The sequence below is a fragment of the Diachasmimorpha longicaudata genome, chromosome 3, assembly GCF_034640455.1.
Source record: "Diachasmimorpha longicaudata isolate KC_UGA_2023 chromosome 3, iyDiaLong2, whole genome shotgun sequence".
NCBI lineage: Eukaryota > Metazoa > Arthropoda > Insecta > Hymenoptera > Braconidae > Diachasmimorpha > Diachasmimorpha longicaudata.
This window is the reverse complement of record NC_087227.1, coordinates 7,027,703-7,048,801: the sequence shown is the minus strand read 5'-3', so window position 1 is coordinate 7,048,801 and position 21,099 is coordinate 7,027,703. Positions and strand designations below refer to the sequence as shown.

Here is a 21,099-nt window from a genome sequence, read left to right as displayed (position 1 = left end):
CTGGGGACAATATTCCATGAATCTTGAACCAGGAGTTATATCTGACGGATTATTTTTGCACCTGAGTTTCGGCCAAACAGAGTCCAGGAACTAGTGTCAGAATAAGTCTACAATTTCAGGCAGAAACCGAAAAAATTCTGGACCAATTATTTGACTGATTGGCTGACCTTCGAATAAGAACAGCAGCCAGGAAAATTTATTGCTAGACTTGCGAAATTACGCTTAAGGGGAGAAAAACTGAAGATTTGTCACTTCCACCGAGAAAAATCAACGACTGATCTGTCTCTAGTCAACTGGTGCATGTTAATTTCCTGCAAAACGACAGAAAAAACTGGTGAATGAGACAAGCAAAGTAATCTACTGGACGGACTGGTATTCAAATTCCGGAGATAACATCTCATCCAGTATGTTTTATCTTTATTATCACGTCGCGTTCATCAGTTTTTCAACGGTTGCGTGTGTGCAGTCCAGTGAGCAGGGAGCAGGTTGGTAATTGTTCGATCAATCGTTGCACGATATTTTTCAAAATTTAATATCTTCATAATTTTGTTATTCCAGCTGGACGTTTAGTCAACTTTTAATTCAATTCTGATTATAATCGCCCACCAACAATGTCAATTAGTCCCTGATCACCTGGTGTGGAATACCCTCCTCGGATTTCTCGAAATCCTAATCCTTAAAATAGTCGAAATTTGACGATGTCCTTATGAGGTTGCATTTCGAGCTGCGGAAAACCAAAGAACTGAAAATTCCAGTCATATGTCAGTCCCACCCTCAAATCCTTGACTGATCTGTCTCCAGCGAACCGGTAAGTATTAATTCGCCATATAACAAATAAAAACCCGGTGAAGAAAACAAATTATGAAACGAAGTGGATTGACTGGTATTCAAATTACCGGGGTAGAATATTTCATCCAGCATTTTTTATCTTTATTATCGGTCCGTGTCTGTGTTCTTAACGCCTGTGCATGTACGTCCATGGGACATTTCAAGACTCTTTCCTGCATAAAGTACGTGTAGAGCCCCTCAATATTCTCAGTGGTACCGCTATACATCCGCATTGTCACGTGTTTCATAACTTGAAAACATTTGCGTTGATAAAAATTCATGCTGATGATTTTTTATCCGCCCACGGCTGCAAACATGTTTGATTATGCGTGTCTGTGTTGTCTGCATCGAACGTTATTTGACTCGTTTTGAAAACCGGTTAGTCACCCGAAGGATTTTGAGAGGTTAAAAAAAAAGAGTCTAACTGCGGTGGCTTTTACGGTTCCTGGAACTTTTCGGAGATATTTTGCTGAGAATTCTGCAGATAAATACTGAAGTGTTAACACTTGCAGTTATTTTTTGTCTCATGGGATAATTTTTTTGTGGAATTTTTCCACAAACATTCTACCATTTTTTATCATTTTCATTTTCCATTTCTTCATGACATTCATTGACATTGACATGAATTACATTTCGAGAGAAAACTGCGAGCCATGGAAACTTATTGAATATCATCTAAAGAATTGTTGAATATTCCATCGCGAGTGTTTCACTGAAAAAATGGGCCTCAATCACGAAAGCTCATTGAGAAATGACGATTTCAAAAATTCATAGCTTCCCCACGAACTGAGATAGCATTTGGCAAATTGGGAAAATATTGTGGAAAATTGAAGACTGTCATTTAAATTTCTAACAGTAAAAAAATCCTCGTCAGCTCTCGAGAGGGTGAGGGTCATCTGCTGACCGATTCGTCATGGGTCCCATCTCCTAACGGAATCGAACGTTCGATTTTATTATTCTCTTCCTGAACTGAACAAATATGAGTTATTGTTAATGACCATGCTGATACCTAGTCTCCCTTCATGTCCCAGCCTGAGTCCCCAGCTTTAATACTCTATCTCGTAATTTCTTCCAATTTCGGGATCGAGACATCTCAACATCTCCATGTTCTTGACGGAATACGAAATCCCCTGAATTTGTTAAATAAATGACCCAATAAACAAACGTCAAACCCGTACTTTCAATGAATGACTGAATATCCTGGAACGTTAATAACTAATTTACTAAGCAAATACTCCCTAAAAAAACATCTTAATAAGTGTACATCACCTGGGGTTATTGTCCCTATCCGGAATATGTAAATGGTCCCGACGGGCGGTTTGGGCGGGTACTTTCTTCTCCTCTCATTCCCTCCGCTCTTATTCTTCTCATTCCAACGTGTCCCTATCACCGGCAACGTCCATAAAACCCGTACCCACACATGAAAGGGGTCCCTTTGCCGAAGACAATCCTCCTCGTATCTTTTTCTCTCTCCTCTTAAACAAGTAACCATCGTCGCAACATCCACTCTCGGCTTCTTTGGGCCGTAACGGATAGGCTAGCCAGGCCCCAACCGTAGTTCCTCGTTGAGCGGCCACCATGCTGTACCTCTCTCCGTGCTCCGGTCACCGTCACTCAATTTTTAACATTTTTTTTGCATAACAGGCAACATTGTTTTTCTAACCTACAATTGACGGGGCATTAGGTAATTAACGATCGGTGATCTCTTCTCCTAAATTGTTTTACCTCGGGAAGTTGAAGTTTTGGAGACAATAAACCTCTAAGGATGTGCTCTCACAGACGGTTGGACTGTCGGGCCAATGTTGGGTCCTTTTCAATTTTCGTATAATGAAAAAATTAAATGTCAAATGGAGAAACATTTTTTGAGAAAATTATAGCACAAGTACGGGAATAAATTGTCCAACGGGCGTGAAAAATCTTAGTGCTCTTGGGGCAGGGAATTTCACATTTGTGGGGACTTTTGTGATCTTTCTAGTGCTTCAAAATTATTAGATTTGTTTAGACAGTTTCTTTCTTCGTTATCTTGTGCTAAGAATAATTATTGCTATCATAGCAATTGATTTTTTCTGGTATTTTTTTTAATACCATTTCTATTATCACTGTGATTATTATTATTATCAGAGGCGTATAAATACATATCAAATATATAAATATACATCCTATATATATATATATCATCCACTCTTCATTAATTTCAGAAACATTACGGAGTTGAACCAAATGACAAGAAGATTTCTTCAGAATTTTTCCATGGGAAATTTCACTGAAAAATTTCCGTACGGATTGAAGAACGGAAATGGCGCCTAGAAGACATAAATTTGGCGACCGGTGATGGTGTCAGCAATCCACGTGGGTCCCCAATAGTTGCAGAAACCCTTGGGAAAAAAAATATATAGGGGTCCACTCCCAAACATGCGACTCAGTCCCATTGTATTTTCAGCGGGCCTCGCCGTGTTGGGCGGTCGTACCGCCTGGGCAGATGTCCCTCCAGCCCACACCAGTGAATACGAGGCGATGATGATCGCCGCAGCAGCAGCCGGTGTAACCACCGGTACGACAACGATGAAAACAATTGGATTTATGCGAAGAAGTCGCACGGAACTGTCAACAGAATTTTTTGTCATTCCTGATGTTAGTGAGGGGAGTGGGAATGGTAGTGTTGGCAGTGTGGCAAGTGTTATCAGTGTACCACCACCGAACAGAACGATCTCTATTAATCATCCAACGAGAAATGTCGGATACGCTGATGACGGAAGATTCACACCGGGTGTCACTGTCAACGCACCTTATTATCAAAATATTTTGAGGGATAGATCTTGGGCTTTACCGCTCGCTGCTTTCAGTGCAGCGGTTATGCTGCTCATGGCGGTCTTCGAGATTTTTGTTTTGTTTAAGGTGAGGGGAGATGTCCAGAGTTCATACTTTCAATTACTTTTAAGTCAATTTTACGCTCCACATTTTTTTCCAATAAATAAACAAGACAGGTAGCGCTAGGATAACTTTTCGAAACCGATGACATAATTAATGAAAGGCAATATGGCGTCTACGTGTCTTTAATAAGTCCTCAATAAAAAAAAACTGGTCATTTGTAAGGGGGATTTCCTGAAAAAATGTCCTGTTTAATGTTTTTACAAAAATAGCCAATCGATTATCTATAATGACAGGCTCGAGCAGCAGCTCCCAACAGGCGTCACCTGTTTCTCGGCCAAGCTCTCCTCCTAGGATTATTCATGCTGGCTGGATTATCAGCTGCGGCTTCACTCGCTCCAAATCCACTATCATGTGCAGCCTTTAGACTGGTTGGATTGCCAGCAGCTCTAATATTTGCTGCTCTACTCGTCAAGTGCGTATTTCTGCTTTCTCTCAACAGTGGAATATATCTCCCGGCGCCTTATCAGGTCAGTAACGAGTAATCTAACGACATTAGTAGCCCCCTTCGGGGGAAAGTATATTTATTCGGTTATCGATGTTTATCTAGGTAAATTTAATCAATCATTAATGATGATCACTGATCGTATTAATTAATTTTTAAAAAGGCCCTCGTTCTACTCTTCGCTGTGCTCGTTCAAGTTGCAATTGTCGGTCAGTGGTTTTACGGTGAAATACCGGACGTCATTCGACCGTGTATCATTGGGACAAAGAAATTGCAAACAGTGTCGAGTATTCAGTCTCAATTCACGTGCTGTAGGACACCTCTTGGACAAACTATCGCTTCATTAGGGTAATTTAATTTTTTTTTCTCAAACACTCCAAATGTTTTTTCACTTCCGCGGACTGACCGTCGTCGACCGAATGACAAGTTCTGTTTCTGAATTTTTTGTGACGCTTTGCAGCAAAAAAGGAAGACTTTTCAGTCCTCTCAACTGAATAAATATTTGGCGAGAGTATTTATCCTTCAAAAGCTTTCTTAAATCCTCTGAAAGCCCTCTTGCACCCTCTTAAGCCCTTCTCTCTTCACATCACAAAAAATCTTGATGTCCTCCAGCTATCCTGCGATTTTACTGATCGCCGTGGCAGGTTTGGCAATACGAGCACGTGGAATCCGTGACAATTACCGAGAGGCTGCGTTCATCGCTATAGCAGTGGGTCTGACAGTCCCAATCTGGTTGACAAGTGCAATCGGAGCACTAATTGCCAATGAACTTGATCGAGAGGCATGGTTGGCCTATGGCCTCCTGTCCACGTCTCTCGTTCTCTTCCTCACCATGTTCCTGCCTAAGGGACGTCAGCTGGCAGCTCTGGGGCGCGAGGGACCCGGGGGAATATCCACTGTCGTGATGAGGAACGACAGAATTGGTGGGAGGAGAGATAGGGATGACGATCGTCTGAGCTCTTTACCTGGGAGTGGATACTCCTTCTTTCATTTCAAACCTGCCGAGGGGGGCTCATTCAAACGGAAAGTGGATTATCATAGCACAGGTGAGAATTTTGTATAGATTATGGTCTCTGGAATTCAATAGAAATTGATCTTTGTTTTTTGTGGACAGATCGTATTGCATTGGTGTCTTCGGCGATACCCGGATGTAATGCCTGCAGACATGGCAACAGTCCTGTTTACTCGGATGGTAAGTGACTGGATTTTTAGCAACTGGTTGTCCCACATTCATGTACACTAAAATTTTTTTTACTTCGCCTTTCTCTGATTGTTTTTAACATAAAGGGAAATGGACAAGCCATAGGCGATTATAAATATCGATTTCTTTTTATCGTTGATGCCCTACTCTCTTATGCTTTTTCTTTTATTGAGAGTCGCCTCTAGCCACCCTGCACTTTGCAGTGGCTTCTAACATCTGTAATTCTTATTTGTGGAATTCTTGCGGTTGTGTGTGTCTGTGTGTAGCTGTACATTTGTTGTGTTAACTGCTGCACAACTGCCGTCACGTACTTTATACAACATATCGTAGGATAATTAAATAATCAATCCAATGCTAATATGTCCAGATGCGAATCATTGTGACCGTGATTGGATTAATCATAACATGATGTTTTAATTGCATAGATATGCAGGGGCCACCTTTGGAGACGTTTGTGTTACCACATGGAATGTATATACCAGATTCAGAGCTGAATGCTGCCAATCTGTACACGACACTCTCAGCAAATCCCAATGTGTTCTTCCAACGCGCTCATCCTGGCATGATTTACTGATAATTAGTGTACAGTGGAGTGGGATATTGTTTCATATGAAGAGTCATTATGCTTAATGGATGAATGTTTTTATTTTTTGTACTTTTATATGCCCATGTATGTCGTATGAGACTTAGGAGTTCAGTAAAGACGTGATAAAGATATTGAGTTGTTATTTCTGAAGAACCTGGGCGATTGAATAGTTCATCTCAGTCTTGGGTGAATGTTGGTCTAAGAAATTGTCACCTTTGTCAAAATCCCGGTTAAAGACCCCGCCAGCCGTGCCTGCACCTAAAAACGACTGCGACGCCACCCAATGGGACTTGGTGCTAATGCTAGTGTGGGGTCACGTGACCCACGAGATTTAAGCCCAAAGAGGATAGACCAAAGTAGAGGCTCAGTTCTGGGGGTTTGACTGACGCCAGTTTCTCCACATTACCGACATGATTTCACCCCCCAAGAGACGGGGCGCCACGAATCCTACTGGGGTATCAGCATATCGGCCAAGCCGGTAACGCCTCAGTAGCAGTCCCGCTGCCACGGGGACAAGTCGAGAGTGGAGATATAGGTTTCTGCGCCTTTGAAATGTTTCTTTATGATTTTTCAGCCATAATATGTCGTTTTTAGGTTTACAAAAATTAATTTAAAAGATCTATTTTTCCCGGTCAGGAGAGAAATATTTTCACCTGGCCAGTTAGTTAAGCATGTACCAAGAGCTAAATACAATATTTTAATTGCTATATTGGCGCACAGCGAGCGTCCTCAAATCGCATGCTGTGGACTCGAGTTCGATCCTACCACGAATCCAATGGCGCCAGCCAAATTGTCCTAGCTATGATATTTCCAAAGATATGGGCGAAAAACGGTATGAGCCCAAATCCGGGCCCATTTCGCTCTAGGAGGCCCAGGAGCCGAGAAAAACGCGAAAAACTAGAAAAATCGACTTTAGAAAATTCCCGGACCCCTAGAAAAATCGGAAATCGTCTCACGAATCCAATGGCGCCAGCCAAATTGTCCTAGCTATGATATTTCCAAAGATATGGGCGAAAAACGGTATGAGCCCAAATCCGGGCCCATTTCGCTCTAGGAGGCCCCGGAGCCGAGAAAAACGCGAAAAACTAGAAAAATCGACTTTAGAAAATTCCCGGACCCCTAGAAAAATCGGAAATCGTCTCACGAATCCAATGGCGCCAGCCAAATTGTCCTAGCTATGATATTTCCAAAGATATGGGCGAAAAACGGTATGAGCCCAAATCCGGGCCCATTTCGCTCTAGGAGGCCCAGGCGCCGAGAAAAACGCGAACCGCCCTGCCCCCCCTGAAAGACTTTGACGAAATTGCCAATGAGCGAGAGAGAAATATCTTTCCCCCTCTCTCTTCCTATGTCACTCACACTGGGTTATTCACGTCAGTAGTACTCGTGGCGCCCCGTCTCCTCGGGGGTGAAATCGTGTCGGTAATGTGGAGAAACTGGCGTCAGTCAACCCCCCCGAACTGAGCCTCTACTTTGGTCTATCCTCTTTGTTTAAGCCTTTAGTCTAGTCTATACTCTATGGACATAACAATGAACCAAGTAGAGTGCATCAGGTGGAAACGTCACGCCGCGAATGATATGGTAACTGTGTCGTATACACGATGAAAGCCCAGTGAAGGTGGTCAGGTGGTCAACTTTCCCAAGGAATTGCGAGGGGAACAACACGATGAAATTATGCCCCTAATCACCAGTGAATTATAACAAACTAACATGACAGCGTTGGAGCTCAATCAAATGAGGTTAGTTCGACAAATGCTAAACAACAACAATCGCCCCAAAGTGTTTACTCATCTAAATTATTATCACGACTGACAGGTTGTACTTTGTAACTTACAATGTTGCAACCAAGTTCCCTGAGGAGGACCCTCGTCAAATGTTGGGAATCAATTCCAACAATCCTGAAGGACTTCCTGATTTATTCGTCGTTGGGTGAGTGCTTTTGTCGTCTTTAGGGCTCGTAAAGTTGTCAAAGGTTATTTTTTTTGTGAGAGAGTATTAGACGCTTTTCCTTTGTGACTGTTCCACTTTGAGAGCATCGGTGATATTCGACTTGATTTATTTTAATTGCATCGTTTGTTGGGGAGGTACTGGTGTTTTATTTAAGAGGTCATATGCCTTTTAAATTTATATTGTTCGAGTTTTTCATTTTGTGAGCCTTTTTTATTGTTCAGTTTGCAAGAGGTGAAGTCTCAACCCCATAACATGGTAATCGACATGCTCTTCGAGGATCCATGGACCAAGATTTTTAAAGAATCTTTAAAGACGTGCGACTACATAAAAATTCGCACACAGAGGCTGCAGGGACTAGTGTTAAATGTGTTTTGTTTGCGGAAGCACCTGACTCGCCTCAGGTTCATCGAGGCTACGTACACGAGAACTGGTCTCGGAGGTATGTGGGTAAGTCACCACGTCTTGATTTTACCATTCTCAAACCCCCAAATATAGAGCAGCATTTTGATGAACGAGATATTTCATGTGAAAAAAATTTTCTCCTCATCTTTTTTTTCTAATTTCCCAGGGCAATAAGGGCGCAGTTAGTGTTCGTTTTAACATGTATGGTGTGAAAATTTGCATCGTGAATACACACCTGACTCCCCACGATCACCTATGCAACGACAGAATAGCTGACTACAACACTATTCTCAGAGAGCACGCATTCCAAGTACCTGAAACACAACATGTTCTATACCATGAGTGAGTTTACCTGATTAAAAATAGTAATTAACAAGGGGAGACCGCTGATGAGTTCTTGGAATCGTTGGGGCCTTAATACGGCCATAGATCACGAGGCAGTGGAACTCACCATCAGAGTCGGGCCCCTGCGAGTTCGAAATACCAATGCTAATGCTAACATTCTTGTCTGATGTGTGACAGCTACATATTTTGGATTGGTGACCTGAACTTTCGACTCAATGGGGAGGATCTCACAGCGGAGTTGATTGACAAGCTAGTGGCGAAGAATCAATTGAAACTCCTCCTGAGCAGGGATCAACTGAATATCGCGAAGGAGAGTGGAGACGCTTTCGCAGAATTTAGTGAAGCAGATATTGCATTTCCACCCACTTATAAATTCGAATTCTCCTCTCAGGAATATGATCTCAAGTATGTTTCATTGATTCAATTCCTAATTTGACTGTTGAACATGATTTCTAATCGCTATTCACCTTGTACAACCTCCAAGACCTTGAGAGTATAAAAATTAATACCATAAAACTACTGAATAAATTTATGGATGAATGTTGTAATGGTATATCATGAAAAACCTTCATGTTTTGCAGACGTCGTCCATCGTGGACAGACAGGATTTTGTACAAAGTTAATGCCGACGTATATGAGGATGTAAAGTTAGAGGCTGTGAAGAGTAACTACAGAAGTCATCCGAGTTACGTCGGGTCAGATCACAAGCCAGTCAGTGCGGAGTTCACTATAAAGGTAACGAGGACCTCTACATATCATTACTATCATTATCACAGAATATCTGAAATCGACAACTAACAAAGTTATTGCCTCGATTTTAATTCATTTATCTTTGTAACTTCATCTAGATTAGGCCTGATTACGAGGACCATGGAGTGGAATTCCAGCCAGTGAGCGCTTGGATCGTGGATCAACAGAACTCTGTGGGGTACACCCTCAGAGGTGATTTCATACCGTCCCCTGGTGACTGGATTGGACTCTTCCACGATGGCTTCTCGTCTCTGGATGAATATCTGGTGTACGAATATGTGGGTCGAGGTGAGAACCAACATGTCATTTACATTTTATCCTGAATATTCACCGCTTATCAAGACTCACAATTTGGTAGCCATTTTGTCTTTATTTTTCTAAATAAAAAACGACCAATTCTGTACAATCGAAGACTATCTTCGTCATTCATATTGCAAAACAATTTGAAACTTTCAATTGTCCGATCTCCTAGGTAAACCTGGCCTAGAGACTTTCTCAGTTGCAACCAATAACACGATAACTGAACGAATATACTTCAGTGACAGTGCCCTTAAAGCTCCTGGAATGTATCGACTGGTATACGTCTGTCAATCTGGTGATATTGTTGGTGTTTTGGGTATGAGCCCACCTTTTCCTGGCCACAGAAGAACTTGAGGCACCACCAGAACCCAATAGGGGCATCTCACCTCACTATAGTGGGGTCAGAAACATCTAACTCCTTCTAAAGTGAGGTTAGGAGCACTTAAGTTCCACTGAAACGAAGTTAGGAACACCTAACTTCACATTCTTGCAGTGATTTATCAATCGAACAAAGTAATTGGGTACCTGCTTTAATAAGATTATCGCAATTTAGCTAATTTGTTTAATTTTGCTGTGTAATATATATTGGGTATGTGGAAGCAATGTAATTTTATATAGATTTATTGCCGAGAAAAGTAATGAGATGTACTTTATTTTATTATCTTGTCAGTAGCAATTGCTCCCCATTATGCAATGTATGTATGCAATATTGACTAGGAGGACAGGGGATTAAATTACAAATAATTAAATGTATACATACTTGAAGTCGATATAAATTATGGGTAATTTGTGGAACAATTGGGGAAATGGAAATAATGGAGCTCTGTTGATTTCTTGGAATATAAAAATAAATAAATAAATAAATGGAATTGACCGTTGATGAAACGGTTATAAAATTGTTCATTTCACACACTTGTCGCACTGAGAGAATGAAATAAATATTTTCTGGAGGCCTTAACAGTTGAAAAATCTGAAGTATGACTTTAACAATTTGTTTACTCCTTTGAAATGAAAAAAAAAACTATTTCAGAAGATCTAATGAGGGTCAATACTCTTAATGAATATTTATGAATGGGAAATGACAGTTGCAGCACCCCATATATTCCTGGGATTCCCCTGCATCTGTCGCAAGCAGCTTTTAAGATCGAGGTCCCTTCAACTCGCATTTTGACATGTTCTGTATGCTCATTGAATCTCTTCTGATCACTCCGCATGGATGAACCTTGCTCATTCCATTTTAGTAGAATAAATGAGTTTTGAGGCCATTTTTCAATTTAAAAAAATTTCTCTACAAATAAATTAGTCTCTCAATGCAGTTCAGTTATAACATTCTCTCGGTGGAAGGTAAGGCATCAATATTGAGTACAGTAAGAAGAGATCGGTCCATACTAGCGACTTCTGGTTCGGTCGCCTCCACCCCTCGAAGCTTCTGCACCTCGTACCAAACGAGTTGTCTTATGGGCTTTCTGAGGACAAATATACCGAAGACAAGAATCCCCTGAAGAGCATTGACAAGATCAAAGGCTGACCAAGCCAGGGGATCACCACCTGCCCACCAGGATATCATCTCCATCGCCCAATTCATGCCCATGAGGAAGAACAAACTCAGGCAAACGAGGAATAGACGTTTTAATCGACTCAGTGTTCGACGCTCGTCTCGATTAGTCTCTCTGTCTTGTCGCAATCGACGGAGATCGAGGTCCCGCTGGTGGTGGGTGATTGCCACCGCTGTCATTGTGAAGAGGACAATATTGGCGCCGAGGAGAAGACCCACTGGCACGTAAAAGTAAGGCATCGCATCTACGTCAGCTGGAGACATTCAAAGAAATCGTAATTTTATTTATATGTAATTGAGTGTCTGGGAACTCCATCAGTGAGTGACATGATGGTTTAAAGTGTCGATTTCAAGCAATTTTATCACCCTGAACATGGGCATAACTACATGGTTCTTATCTGGTTGATTTACGGCTGAATTAATCATTATTGAATTCATATAATATTGGAATCAAATAAGTTCCTAAACTCTTGGAGTTGACTGCAACTGAAATCAAAATCATGGTCGATATTTTAGCCGCAGACAACTTCAAGTCTCACAAAATTTATGAGCCGGAGTGTACACGAACGAATCGCTTCTAACAAAGAGCACAGTTGTGTAGTGATTTCTTGGATTTCATTAACTTCAAGTGATTGATTGTGACTTTAAATAATGATACTACCAATGGAAATTCTGGGACTTCAAAAGTTAAAACCATACGATTCCACTGGCACCCGATACCGTGATTCAGGAGTTCCCAGCCCCGCTAATGTGCTTCTGCGAAATGGCGTCTCATTTCGCCATTATTCACTCTTCAAATCAATTGCGAAAAATCCTGCAAATTCTTGAGGTGAATCCAAAAGAGTATCAGTACTTACATTCGAACCAACAGCTCTGGGATCCAAAATTCGGTTTAATATACGTCATGGGAACAGTCGGACTGAGATCCATAACCATAGAAACGATAATGAGAACAGCAGGAGGCGTCCAGGCCCACAGGGAGTAATAAAAGAAAAGTCTAAGGGGTTGACGGGCGGTTGAGCATCCACTGTTCATGTACCTCCTAGCGAGCAGATACGTCTCAATGCACATTACGTTCAGCCAGAAGAAACACGCGACGAAGGAGAACTGGATGACAAAGGCTGTGAGAAGAAAAAAAATTACCTTCTTTGGCACTCTCTTTGGCATAATGGTAGTCCACAGGAGGTCATGGGGAAAAATAACAGACCTGTGGAAATGCACATTTCATCGTTCAAATGATTGCTTGACAGCTGAGTGATGGCGAGGGCTGCAAAAGCCACTGCGAGACATCCACAGTAGTGACAGAGGGCTTTTCCATGGACGTCCATCAATCTCGGGGTGATGCAGTAGGCGATTATCGTGAGAATGAGAAAGGGCACGGAAATGAGAAGCCCGCAGGCGTAGAAAGTCAACCGAAAGTCTCCAGTCTGCTTTTCTCCCTCTGAAGACAATTTTGATTGATTGATCAATTGATGGAATAAATAAACCAAAAGGCGATTTTCAGCGCAGGGAAACATTGAATCAGCTGTTCATTACGGTAATCATTCTTTTACTTTTGGTAAATTCCAGACGTATCTGATATTTCCACAAGTGTCTCGACAATCAGAGATTATAGGGATATAGTTACACCAAGAACCAGTTGCTGCTGGTCGTCATTCGAACCTCGGTACTCTCATTCTTATTCAGGGGGGGATTAATCATAATGATTCATTAGGGATTCATTAATTATTTCTTACGCTACTGAGTATATCATCACCCAGCGTGATAAAAAAATTATTGATATTCTGTTTATCACCAAAAAATAATTTTCGAAGAAGAGAATGTCTCATAATCAACTCGATCGACTGACTAATGATTACAGTTGATAGATAGGGTATATCAAGGTCTGCATTCCGCTCGAAATTCAACGAAATTCGGTGAATTCATCGCGGTAAAATTCAGTGGATATGGCTTCACAACCATTATCTATCGATTTTAGATCATCCTGAGTCATTGGTGCGTTATGGATATCTCGAGATTTACGGGATTATTTGGCGTTTACCTTCTTGGAAACAGACCAGCGTCCTCAGACCAAGACCAGGGATGACCTCCATGCAGTAATCACTCCCTGGGGAGAGCATTGATGGCATGTGATGTGGACCGAAAATAGAGCCATTCAACAGCAGATAATGTTCATCGTCACTCGTCACCTCGGGCTCCAGCACATACCTATGGTAAACAATGTTTTTTTTGTTGTTGAGAGTTTTCTACTAGAGTTTCTGGGGAATGGAATGGAGTTGATTCTCCTAATGCGGCAGATTTTCATAAACACTCTCGATATTTAAGGTAAGCGACAACTTTTTTATTACAACTTCTTTTATGAAGTAGACTAGAAGCTACGTAGAAAGAAAATAGCATAAGGCCCTCGTACGTGGGGGAGGATCCAAGTTAAAGCTAATGCAGATGTGAACAAGAGGAATTTTTATGAAGGGGAGGATCTCTTGTCATCTGAGAATTCAGAAAAAAATTATTTCATATTCTCAACAGGTTTGGATTCTCAGATTTTAAAAAAATATTTCTCTGGCGTTTTCTCGGGTCATTCATGTGAAACCAATTTCGTATTGACTTGTTCTATTTTGGTGTTACGCATTTCCACTGTACTAATGACTTTTTATTGATTTTCCTGGACAACCGCAACCTCAGTGTTTTTACGGTTTTCTATTCTTTTGGAATTTCCAACAGAATCGGTTGAATCGAAAAAATTATGCACTAAAAAAATCGTTCTTATCACAATTGCAAGGCAAGATAACTCCGGTATTACGCAATTCCATCACATTTTGTGCTCTCATCGTACTAATTGATTATTATAGATAAGCTACATGCAGGGAAGTGCGGGTTAAAGGGAACCGTTTCTCAAAAATTATTCAATTGTCATTTAATCATTGATTATATTCTAATGAAAGTCTGAATCTAATCTAAGCGGTATAGATCGGTGGCAAAAAACACGCTAATTTTTTAAAGACTAGATTACATCACACTCCTTGAGACTAACTTTTTAAATTGGCAGGGATTGCCGATGATCGCCACAAATCGCGACTTCTCCTCGCCCGGAGCAAGCACCCCACTTCTATTAAAATCGCTAAAATAGGGTGAAAAAATCGTTGCGTCGAGGGTCAGATTGGCGTTGAGGCACACAGTTCTCCCGGCCTCGTCCTTCGTCAAGACTTCCCCAACGGAACAGCACTTTTGAACCACCGGAAGGCCCTGGTACTGCGATGCATTAGATTCATTCTAGAAACAAAAAAATCGATTATTAATGGAGTCAACGGATTGCTATACCTTGTTATCGTTGTTATCGATATCGACACGATCGAAATTTCTTCGTTTCAACAAGGGGCCGCGAACCTTATCTGCCTGTACAACTCGAAAAATGTTGGTATACTTATGCCAATCGATAAACTTTAGAGCACGCTGTACTCTAAAAATAATCAGCGGCCAAGGAGACGCATGTTCTATGTGCTTTGTTCGTCATTAGGTACGGGGGGGTTCGTGTCACTACCTCAAAGCAATTTCATTTTATTTATCCATAAACTGCCATCACCAAAACGTGCCGGCTCGCCTCTTTTTATCCCATTTAACTATTTTATTATTTTGTTACGAAATGGAATTTGTCTTCGTCTCTCCAATGAGTCACTTTGAGAGAAAGCGTTGGGATTCTTTTCTCTCTGAATAAATCCCACTTACATTCACTCATAATTGCGATAATTCTTTAGTAGAAACAAATAAAAATGTGAAGAATTCGTTGGCAAAGTCCATCACTCATTAATGTTTAAATTATTCTGTTGAAACGTAATGAAGATGGAATAAAACCTCAGAAAAATTGGGTATAATTGGACATAGCAAATTTATCAGAATATTTCAGCGAATTCGCGAGATTTTTTCCCAAATCTCGTTCGCACGTGTCAAATTACTCTCTCATATTCCATGACTCCTCGCCCCCAACGATACTTACAATCGATATCTGATAAATAGTAGGATGTGCACCGATCGCTGGCTCACTAGACACGGAAGTGGAGTTGTCAATTAGATAAACCAACAGGTAAAAACATATCACATATAAGTGTCTGTTAGTCCTAACGATTTCTGCACTGAGTCTGTTCCTCGTACATCTCCGGTTGAAATACATCTCTAACTACTAATCACTCCACCTCCCACGTAGAAATACAAAAAAAAATAAGTGTTCTCCACTTTAATAGTTTCCCGACACTGGTCGTTTTGCAAATGAATTTTTAATTTTTTTCTAGTCTCACATTCTCTCACATATTTATATCGTGTTTCACTTTTCTCATGTCTTTTAGGGGAACTTATCGTGGAGAACAATTACGTGCGCGCTGGAGTGTGCCGTAGAACCGACTGAATCTCCGCTGCTGGCTACCTCTCACTGAGAACGCGAGTTCCCGGCGATTGCGAGAGTGTGGGAATCACCGGTTTTTTTTTAAGCGCGACATTGGTAATTGATAATTCGACACTTCCGGCCCTCGTTCGGGTCCTTATTACGGCCTCCTTGAGTTTTAATCCTGAATTTTCAGTTTCGAGTGCCAGATTTTCACCACTGAAAGTGGTTTTAGATTTTTATGATGCAGAGAGAGCTTCGTACTACGTATATGGCCCTTACGAACCTCATTGTGAGCCTTCCAACCCTTGATTTTGGAATCTTAATTCTGAGTACCAAGTTTTCATCAGCAGCAGTCGTTTTAAATTTGCATAGCATGTAGAGAGGCCCATGTGATGTACTTGACTCCTGGGACTCTTAGTTGGACCGTCATTTCACCCCGGTGGGCCCTTAATTTCGAGTACCTAACGTTGGTCACCAGAAATCGATTCGGTTTTTTATCAAATAGAGAAACTCGGTCCACCGGTGACGCGTCGGTGAATAAAAAAGTGGCCGACAAATGTGGGGGTGCATAACAACAAATTATTCCTGATAGACAGCTCACGATTCTGGAACGATTTTACGTCATACCTCCCTCACCAATGACGCGCTTTCCTCGAGAACGAGTTCTTCCCCGTGCGTACTCCCAACAAATTCCTGTTTATTTACCAACGAAATCGTGGGCAGTCGGTCGATTAATTGATTCAGTCATGTTTGAAAAATTTTGTTAAAGCAGATGAGCCGTGAGTAGTGGCAATGCAACGTGGGAATTTCCGATAAAAGTGATCATTTATTTTCTCAAGAGTTATCAAGCATGAATGACTGACGACAATGGTAAACGTGCTTACAGCTGATTTTACCTAATAACATGCAAATATTGTTTGAGAACGGGTAACGGGATAAAACCACTCCGGACAATCGTGATTTTCCTCAGTCTCTCGGCGTCAGTGTGCTGCCAGTATTGAGACATATGAAAATTCATTACAATGGAGGAAGATTTTTTTGAAAAGATAATGGTCATGTTTTTCCTCATCTTTATCAATTCTGGATTCGAGTCCAGAATCTATTAATAAAAGTAAAACAAATCGTTTTCTATTGCATAACGTTTTCACAACATTGGTACCGTTGTTGCGTCGCCCATAACATTTTCACGTCACGTTCGCGCCGTCAATTTTTGGGAAAATTGTGATTTACTTTTTACCAAAATTTTCAAAAAATTCCTCAATTTAGCAAATTTCAGAAATCCCCTCGGGAAATTTTTCATTTTTCCAACGTCATTGCTACCATCAACGGCATAATTTCCTTCCCCCAGCCTTGGAGACTTCCTCAGGAAAAAAAAACCTGCGATCCCTGGGTTCACTCCGCTGGTACCACTCCCCAGCTCAAAACCTGGTATTAGATAGACTAAAAAAATTGGAAAAACCCCAAAACCCATATTGAGCCCATAATATTCATTGAACCCTGAACAATCTCATTCATCGAAATGCTAACAATTATTTTTCCCCGGCACTTGTGAAATTCTTTCTAGCGCGCGGCGGTGCGCACTAGCTGCTGCCATCAATGCGCACGCTCGCGTTTCAATAACGATTCCTCCACACGTATGCACCTATATATATTCCATTTACAATGTGCCGTCTCGCTCTAACTAGAGTTCAACGTCGACGTTACGACGAGAGGTACTAGGGTGATGGGGGGCGGGAGGGCGATGGAGTAGTAAAGTAATGGTAGTAAAGCAAGTAGAAACTGTGGACACCGAGCGGACCCGACACAGTCCAACAAATCAGTAGTTTCACCTTCCTGTTGTCGGGAACCCCTCGTTTGGTGCTTTCATATCGCGACTCATTCTGGTGCGTTGTCTCCGTTATTTTTCACCTCTCAGTTGAGGTGGTGATGATGGTTTTTAATACCTGATCATCCCCGTAGTCGTGAGTGACGACGAGTGATTATTTCCCGACCCCGTTAGCAGGCGTGAGTGTCTAGTGCAATTGTGCCACCAATTTCCGAAAGAAAATCCGCCATATTAATCATAATTTATCGAAGAGAATTCCCTTCAAGGTGACTCCCCATGATGAGAGAGAATTGTCGTATGAATCGATGCGAGTGCCCAGTTAATTCACCAATGACGTCTCACTGAGGTCTAGTACTGGCCACGTTGCCACACCCGTTGAGGAGAAATCCTGGAAAAGGCGATGGATGTGGGATGAGATCGAAGTGCAATTGTCCAACAGTCACAATAAAGAGGATAATATTGTTCCTGGGGTCGATGAGCCCCGAGCCGGTGAGAAGCCCCAATTGGATGGAGTGATGAGCACTGCCCCCACCAGGGGCCAGCAGCCCCGCAGACGCCGTCAAAATCGTCATCATCATCATCACCACCATCATCATCACCATCATCATCATCACCACCGACATCACCGCCATCACCTGAGCCGGCCATCACGGCGACGCTCGTGGAAAGGCTACTACTGTCATGGTCAGTCGTATGAGACCAAGTGCTCTGATTACTCGAGCGAGGATTGCCCACAGAAGCAGCACATGGAACATGAGGAGTCGTCGGATGTCGAGAAACGTCCGAAAGTCAATCCGATATTCCTCTGGGCCCTTCAACGGGAGCAGAGGATTATCGAGGTTAGGTGTGAGGACTACGACAAGAGAAATAGAATCAAATTGACCAAGACTGCACAGGGATGGCGATCCATTCCCAGGACACTGTCCAATGTTTACAGCTCTATGTCATGTAGAGTCGATTCGAATTACAATTTATCAGTGACCAATACCAATACGTCATCTTCCTTATCAACATGTTCGGGCTCGTCTGTGCCGTTCTCAGGATCATCGGTGCCATTCTCACCATCATCCTGCTCACTCTCATCATTCTCAAGTGTCTCCAACAGTCATTCGTCCGTGACATCAGAGTCCTGCGACGACAACATGAAGAGCCGGTGCTTGAGGAGCCGACCGAAGATCGAGAAAAAGGACATTGACAGCTGTGACGAGTATCGCTTTGACACTGATGGTGATGATAATCCGGGGGACAACGGTAGTAAGATATTCAACAAGGGACTGCAGTTTCTCGACCTCAAGAAGGTCCAGAAGGACCAGCTGTTCCAGCCGAGGGTCCTCCTCGAGCCCCTGAGCCCAGCGAGACTGTACTCGGTCAATCGTTTCACCAAGTGCAATCTCGATGACGATATTGAAATGGTTGTCGAGGATGACGATGTAAATAATACTGTTGATAATCAAATTAGTGGAGATGGGTTTAAGCACGAGGAATTCGATTGCAGCGAGGATGAACTCATTGAGGAGATTGAGGACAAGAGTGATGAGAAAGACGGCCTGACTGACGAGAGTATCGAGGTCTTTCAGTACGAGGACGAGGACGATCGATCGGCGGACGAGATCGATGAGAAAATCATCGAGGAGACGAAGCCCTTCGTTGATCCTAACGTATTTGTTCCGCCGAAGGTCGAGAGACCGGAGATACCGCCGTTGAAGCCTATCGTCTGGAAGACTTCGTCGAAGATTGATAGGGAATTAAGCAGAGACAAGGGGGAATCCCAGGTAGATCGGCTGTTACCAAGTCCTCCATGCTTGGTCACGTGTTCCGAGGACGCACTGACGAAGCCCGTGTCGGGTTCGATGCCCCGGAGGAAGCGGGCAGCACCGGGTCTGATCAAACTTAAGCCGACAGACTGGCAGAGGCAGGAGGTCATTGCGAGACCTGGAAAACAGTTGAGGGATCTTCTGGAGAGATGTGGCGAGGCCATTCCGGATCCACTTCTTGTGCCGAAGTGTCGGCTGCCGATACTCGCGGCTTATCCAGCGACGGAAATTCCGCAGCTGTTGATATCTCATCCGGAGTTGAGGCTGCCCGAGGCCCTGTCGAGGCCGGATCTCCTCGGTGATCCCGATCTTCTTGTCATCTCGCTGGCACATCTGCAGAAGGTGCTCGATGAGAAGGCGGGGGAGACGGAATCGCCTGTGGCCGGCGGTCCAGCTGGCAGGGGAAAGTGGACGGGTGGTGGTAGTGGCCAACTTGTAGCTGGAGATAACCGGAAGAAGGTGAATCAAACGTCGATTCCTGTGGAGCTGAGGGAGGATTACAGACGGAGTTATCGGGCTGATGAACTTGATGGGCTGTCCAAGCAGGAGGCGCACGTCACGTCCAGTGATTCCACGCTGTGGAGGCCATTCTTCAGCTGCTGGTGAGTATCATCTCCATTACTCCCTGACCAGGATTGATTACCGCAATCTTGAGATCTCATATCGCTACGATAATCCCTGAATTTCTTATATTTTAGTCAAAAAGACGAGGAACAACTGCCCATCTACCGTCACCAAAAGTCTGAAGAACGCAGTCAACGTTCGTGGCATAAAACAAGCCTGACTTCTTGACAACTAAGTGATAATAATCCTATAATACGCATTACCGACGTATCGACTACTAGTAAAATGAACAAAAAAAACGACATGTAACGAGCCAATTTATTCAGGTGCAATAGTTTAATCAAGGCTATACTTATTTAAACATAACTGTAGACACGTGCAATTTTAAAGGGTTATTGAGTTATCGGTTGAGTTAATTTTTATTGTTGTTTTTGGATGAATGTCATGAGAAGTTTACTCGGAAAAAAAATTTTCAATACTGGAAAAAATGCAATTGCGGTAGTTCTTCAGGTTTTGTCAGTGGAAAAAAAAAATTTTTCAGCAATTTATAGACTCCTCATGACATTCTCGTATAGATCAAAATATTGGCACGGGGTTTTCTTCAAGTACAAACGAACTGTCAAAAGTGTGAACAATTTTTGGGGACATTGGTGCAAGATAATTTTACAGACTTAGAAAAAAAGAGCTGTTGGGTTTACTAGATATATATGTTAATGTTCTTATGGAGTATTGATTTTTGTCATTCATAAGAAACTGTTGAATCCGTTTATTTCGATTTAATTTTTGTCGTATTTATTTATTTACTGATCTGATATACATTTTTTATGGGTGATATTGAATGAGAAAAATTTCCAAACTGTAAGGGGGGATGATAAAAACCAAGGGGTAGGAAAAAAAATTGATAATAAAAATTATTGTAGATAAATTTGATTTTTAGATAGATGAGGAAATGTTTTCTATTATCGTATTTTTACTTAGGTATGTGTATGCGATCTGTATGAATGTTTATACCTTCCCAATTTGGAAGTTATTGAATAAAATTTACGTGTACTTCTCCTTGTAGCTTAAAAAATCATAAATAAAATATTGAAATCATGGCGTGGGCTCATGTACTTCGTTCTATTCAGGATTTCTTTATATCGTTATTTCAAAACTCGCGATGTTCATCAAAAATTAATCAATAGTCAACAGTGACATGTTGTATTACAAATTGTCTTTCGGCAGAGATTAT

At 42.0% G+C, this 21,099-nt stretch overlaps 4 protein-coding genes across 7 annotated transcripts; 3 read left to right on the top strand and 1 right to left on the bottom strand.

The window, feature by feature from the left end:
- Positions 1 to 667: 667 nt before the first annotated feature.
- Positions 668 to 6,119, top strand: LOC135160589 (uncharacterized). Of its 3 annotated transcripts, XM_064117294.1 has the most exons (8): positions 2,368 to 2,512; positions 3,027 to 3,177; positions 3,269 to 3,723; positions 3,993 to 4,226; positions 4,365 to 4,549; positions 4,814 to 5,247; positions 5,316 to 5,393; positions 5,828 to 6,119. In XM_064117294.1, the coding sequence occupies exons 3-8, from the start codon at positions 3,343 to 3,345 to the stop codon at positions 5,974 to 5,976; spliced, it is 1,461 nt and encodes a 486-aa protein (XP_063973364.1). In that variant the 5' UTR covers positions 2,368 to 2,512; positions 3,027 to 3,177; positions 3,269 to 3,342; the 3' UTR covers positions 5,977 to 6,119. The 3 variants fall into 3 exon arrangements, with proteins under 3 accessions (XP_063973363.1, XP_063973364.1, XP_063973362.1); XM_064117293.1 differs by lacking the exon at positions 2,368 to 2,512 and adding an exon at positions 668 to 808 and having other exon boundaries at positions 3,027 to 3,723; XM_064117292.1 differs by having other exon boundaries at positions 3,027 to 3,723.
- A 1,362-nt stretch (positions 6,120 to 7,481) lies between these two features.
- LOC135160591 (inositol polyphosphate 5-phosphatase K-like) lies at positions 7,482 to 10,613 on the top strand. Its single transcript, XM_064117296.1, has 8 exons — positions 7,482 to 7,727; positions 7,804 to 7,917; positions 8,160 to 8,385; positions 8,507 to 8,682; positions 8,863 to 9,090; positions 9,267 to 9,420; positions 9,534 to 9,723; positions 9,908 to 10,613. Exons 1-8 carry the CDS (start codon positions 7,699 to 7,701, stop codon positions 10,087 to 10,089), a joined length of 1,299 nt encoding a protein of 432 aa, XP_063973366.1. The 5' UTR covers positions 7,482 to 7,698; the 3' UTR covers positions 10,090 to 10,613.
- LOC135160588 (G-protein coupled receptor Mth2-like) lies at positions 10,370 to 15,455 on the bottom strand. Its single transcript, XM_064117291.1, has 6 exons — positions 15,282 to 15,455; positions 14,322 to 14,560; positions 13,332 to 13,498; positions 12,498 to 12,731; positions 12,148 to 12,411; positions 10,370 to 11,544 (listed from the first exon to the last, which is right to left on the bottom strand). Exons 1-6 carry the CDS (start codon positions 15,453 to 15,455, stop codon positions 11,057 to 11,059), a joined length of 1,566 nt encoding a protein of 521 aa, XP_063973361.1. The 3' UTR covers positions 10,370 to 11,056.
- A 185-nt stretch (positions 15,456 to 15,640) lies between these two features.
- LOC135160581 (uncharacterized) lies at positions 15,641 to 20,963 on the top strand. 2 transcript variants are annotated; one of them, XM_064117275.1, is made up of 3 exons: positions 15,641 to 15,779; positions 15,859 to 19,906; positions 20,003 to 20,963. In XM_064117275.1, the coding sequence occupies exons 2-3, from the start codon at positions 17,895 to 17,897 to the stop codon at positions 20,094 to 20,096; spliced, it is 2,106 nt and encodes a 701-aa protein (XP_063973345.1). In that variant the 5' UTR covers positions 15,641 to 15,779; positions 15,859 to 17,894; the 3' UTR covers positions 20,097 to 20,963. The 2 variants fall into 2 exon arrangements, with proteins under 2 accessions (XP_063973345.1, XP_063973346.1); XM_064117276.1 differs by having other exon boundaries at positions 15,643 to 15,779; positions 17,757 to 19,906.
- Positions 20,964 to 21,099: the final 136 nt, after the last annotated feature.

Excerpts from the sequence above, each read along its gene's own strand:
- LOC135160589 (XM_064117293.1), top strand. The coding sequence starts at position 3,241 with ATGCGACTCAGTCCCATTGTATTTTCAGCGGGCCTCGCCGTGTTGGGC. Across the intron at positions 4,550-4,813 it reads CAAACTATCGCTTCATTAGG|CTATCCTGCGATTTTACTGA; the intron begins GTAATTTAATTT and ends GATGTCCTCCAG. Across the intron at positions 5,248-5,315 it reads AGTGGATTATCATAGCACAG|ATCGTATTGCATTGGTGTCT; the intron begins GTGAGAATTTTG and ends TTTTGTGGACAG.
- LOC135160591 (XM_064117296.1), top strand. The coding sequence starts at position 7,699 with ATGACAGCGTTGGAGCTCAATCAAATGAG. Across the intron at positions 8,683-8,862 it reads CAACATGTTCTATACCATGA|CTACATATTTTGGATTGGTG; the intron begins GTGAGTTTACCT and ends GATGTGTGACAG. Across the intron at positions 9,421-9,533 it reads GTGCGGAGTTCACTATAAAG|ATTAGGCCTGATTACGAGGA; the intron begins GTAACGAGGACC and ends AACTTCATCTAG.
- LOC135160588 (XM_064117291.1), bottom strand. The coding sequence starts at position 15,455 with ATGTATTTCAACCGGAGATGTACGAGGAACAGACTCAGTGCAGAAATC. Across the intron at positions 12,732-13,331 it reads GCTGGTCTGTTTCCAAGAAG|AGGGAGAAAAGCAGACTGGA; the intron begins GTAAACGCCAAA and ends AATTGTCTTCAG. Across the intron at positions 11,545-12,147 it reads CCAGAGCTGTTGGTTCGAAT|CTGACGTAGATGCGATGCCT; the intron begins GTAAGTACTGAT and ends GAATGTCTCCAG.
- LOC135160581 (XM_064117275.1), top strand. The coding sequence starts at position 17,895 with ATGTGGGATGAGATCGAAGTGCAATTGTCCAACAGTCACAATAAAGAG. Across the intron at positions 19,907-20,002 it reads AGGCCATTCTTCAGCTGCTG|TCAAAAAGACGAGGAACAAC; the intron begins GTGAGTATCATC and ends CTTATATTTTAG.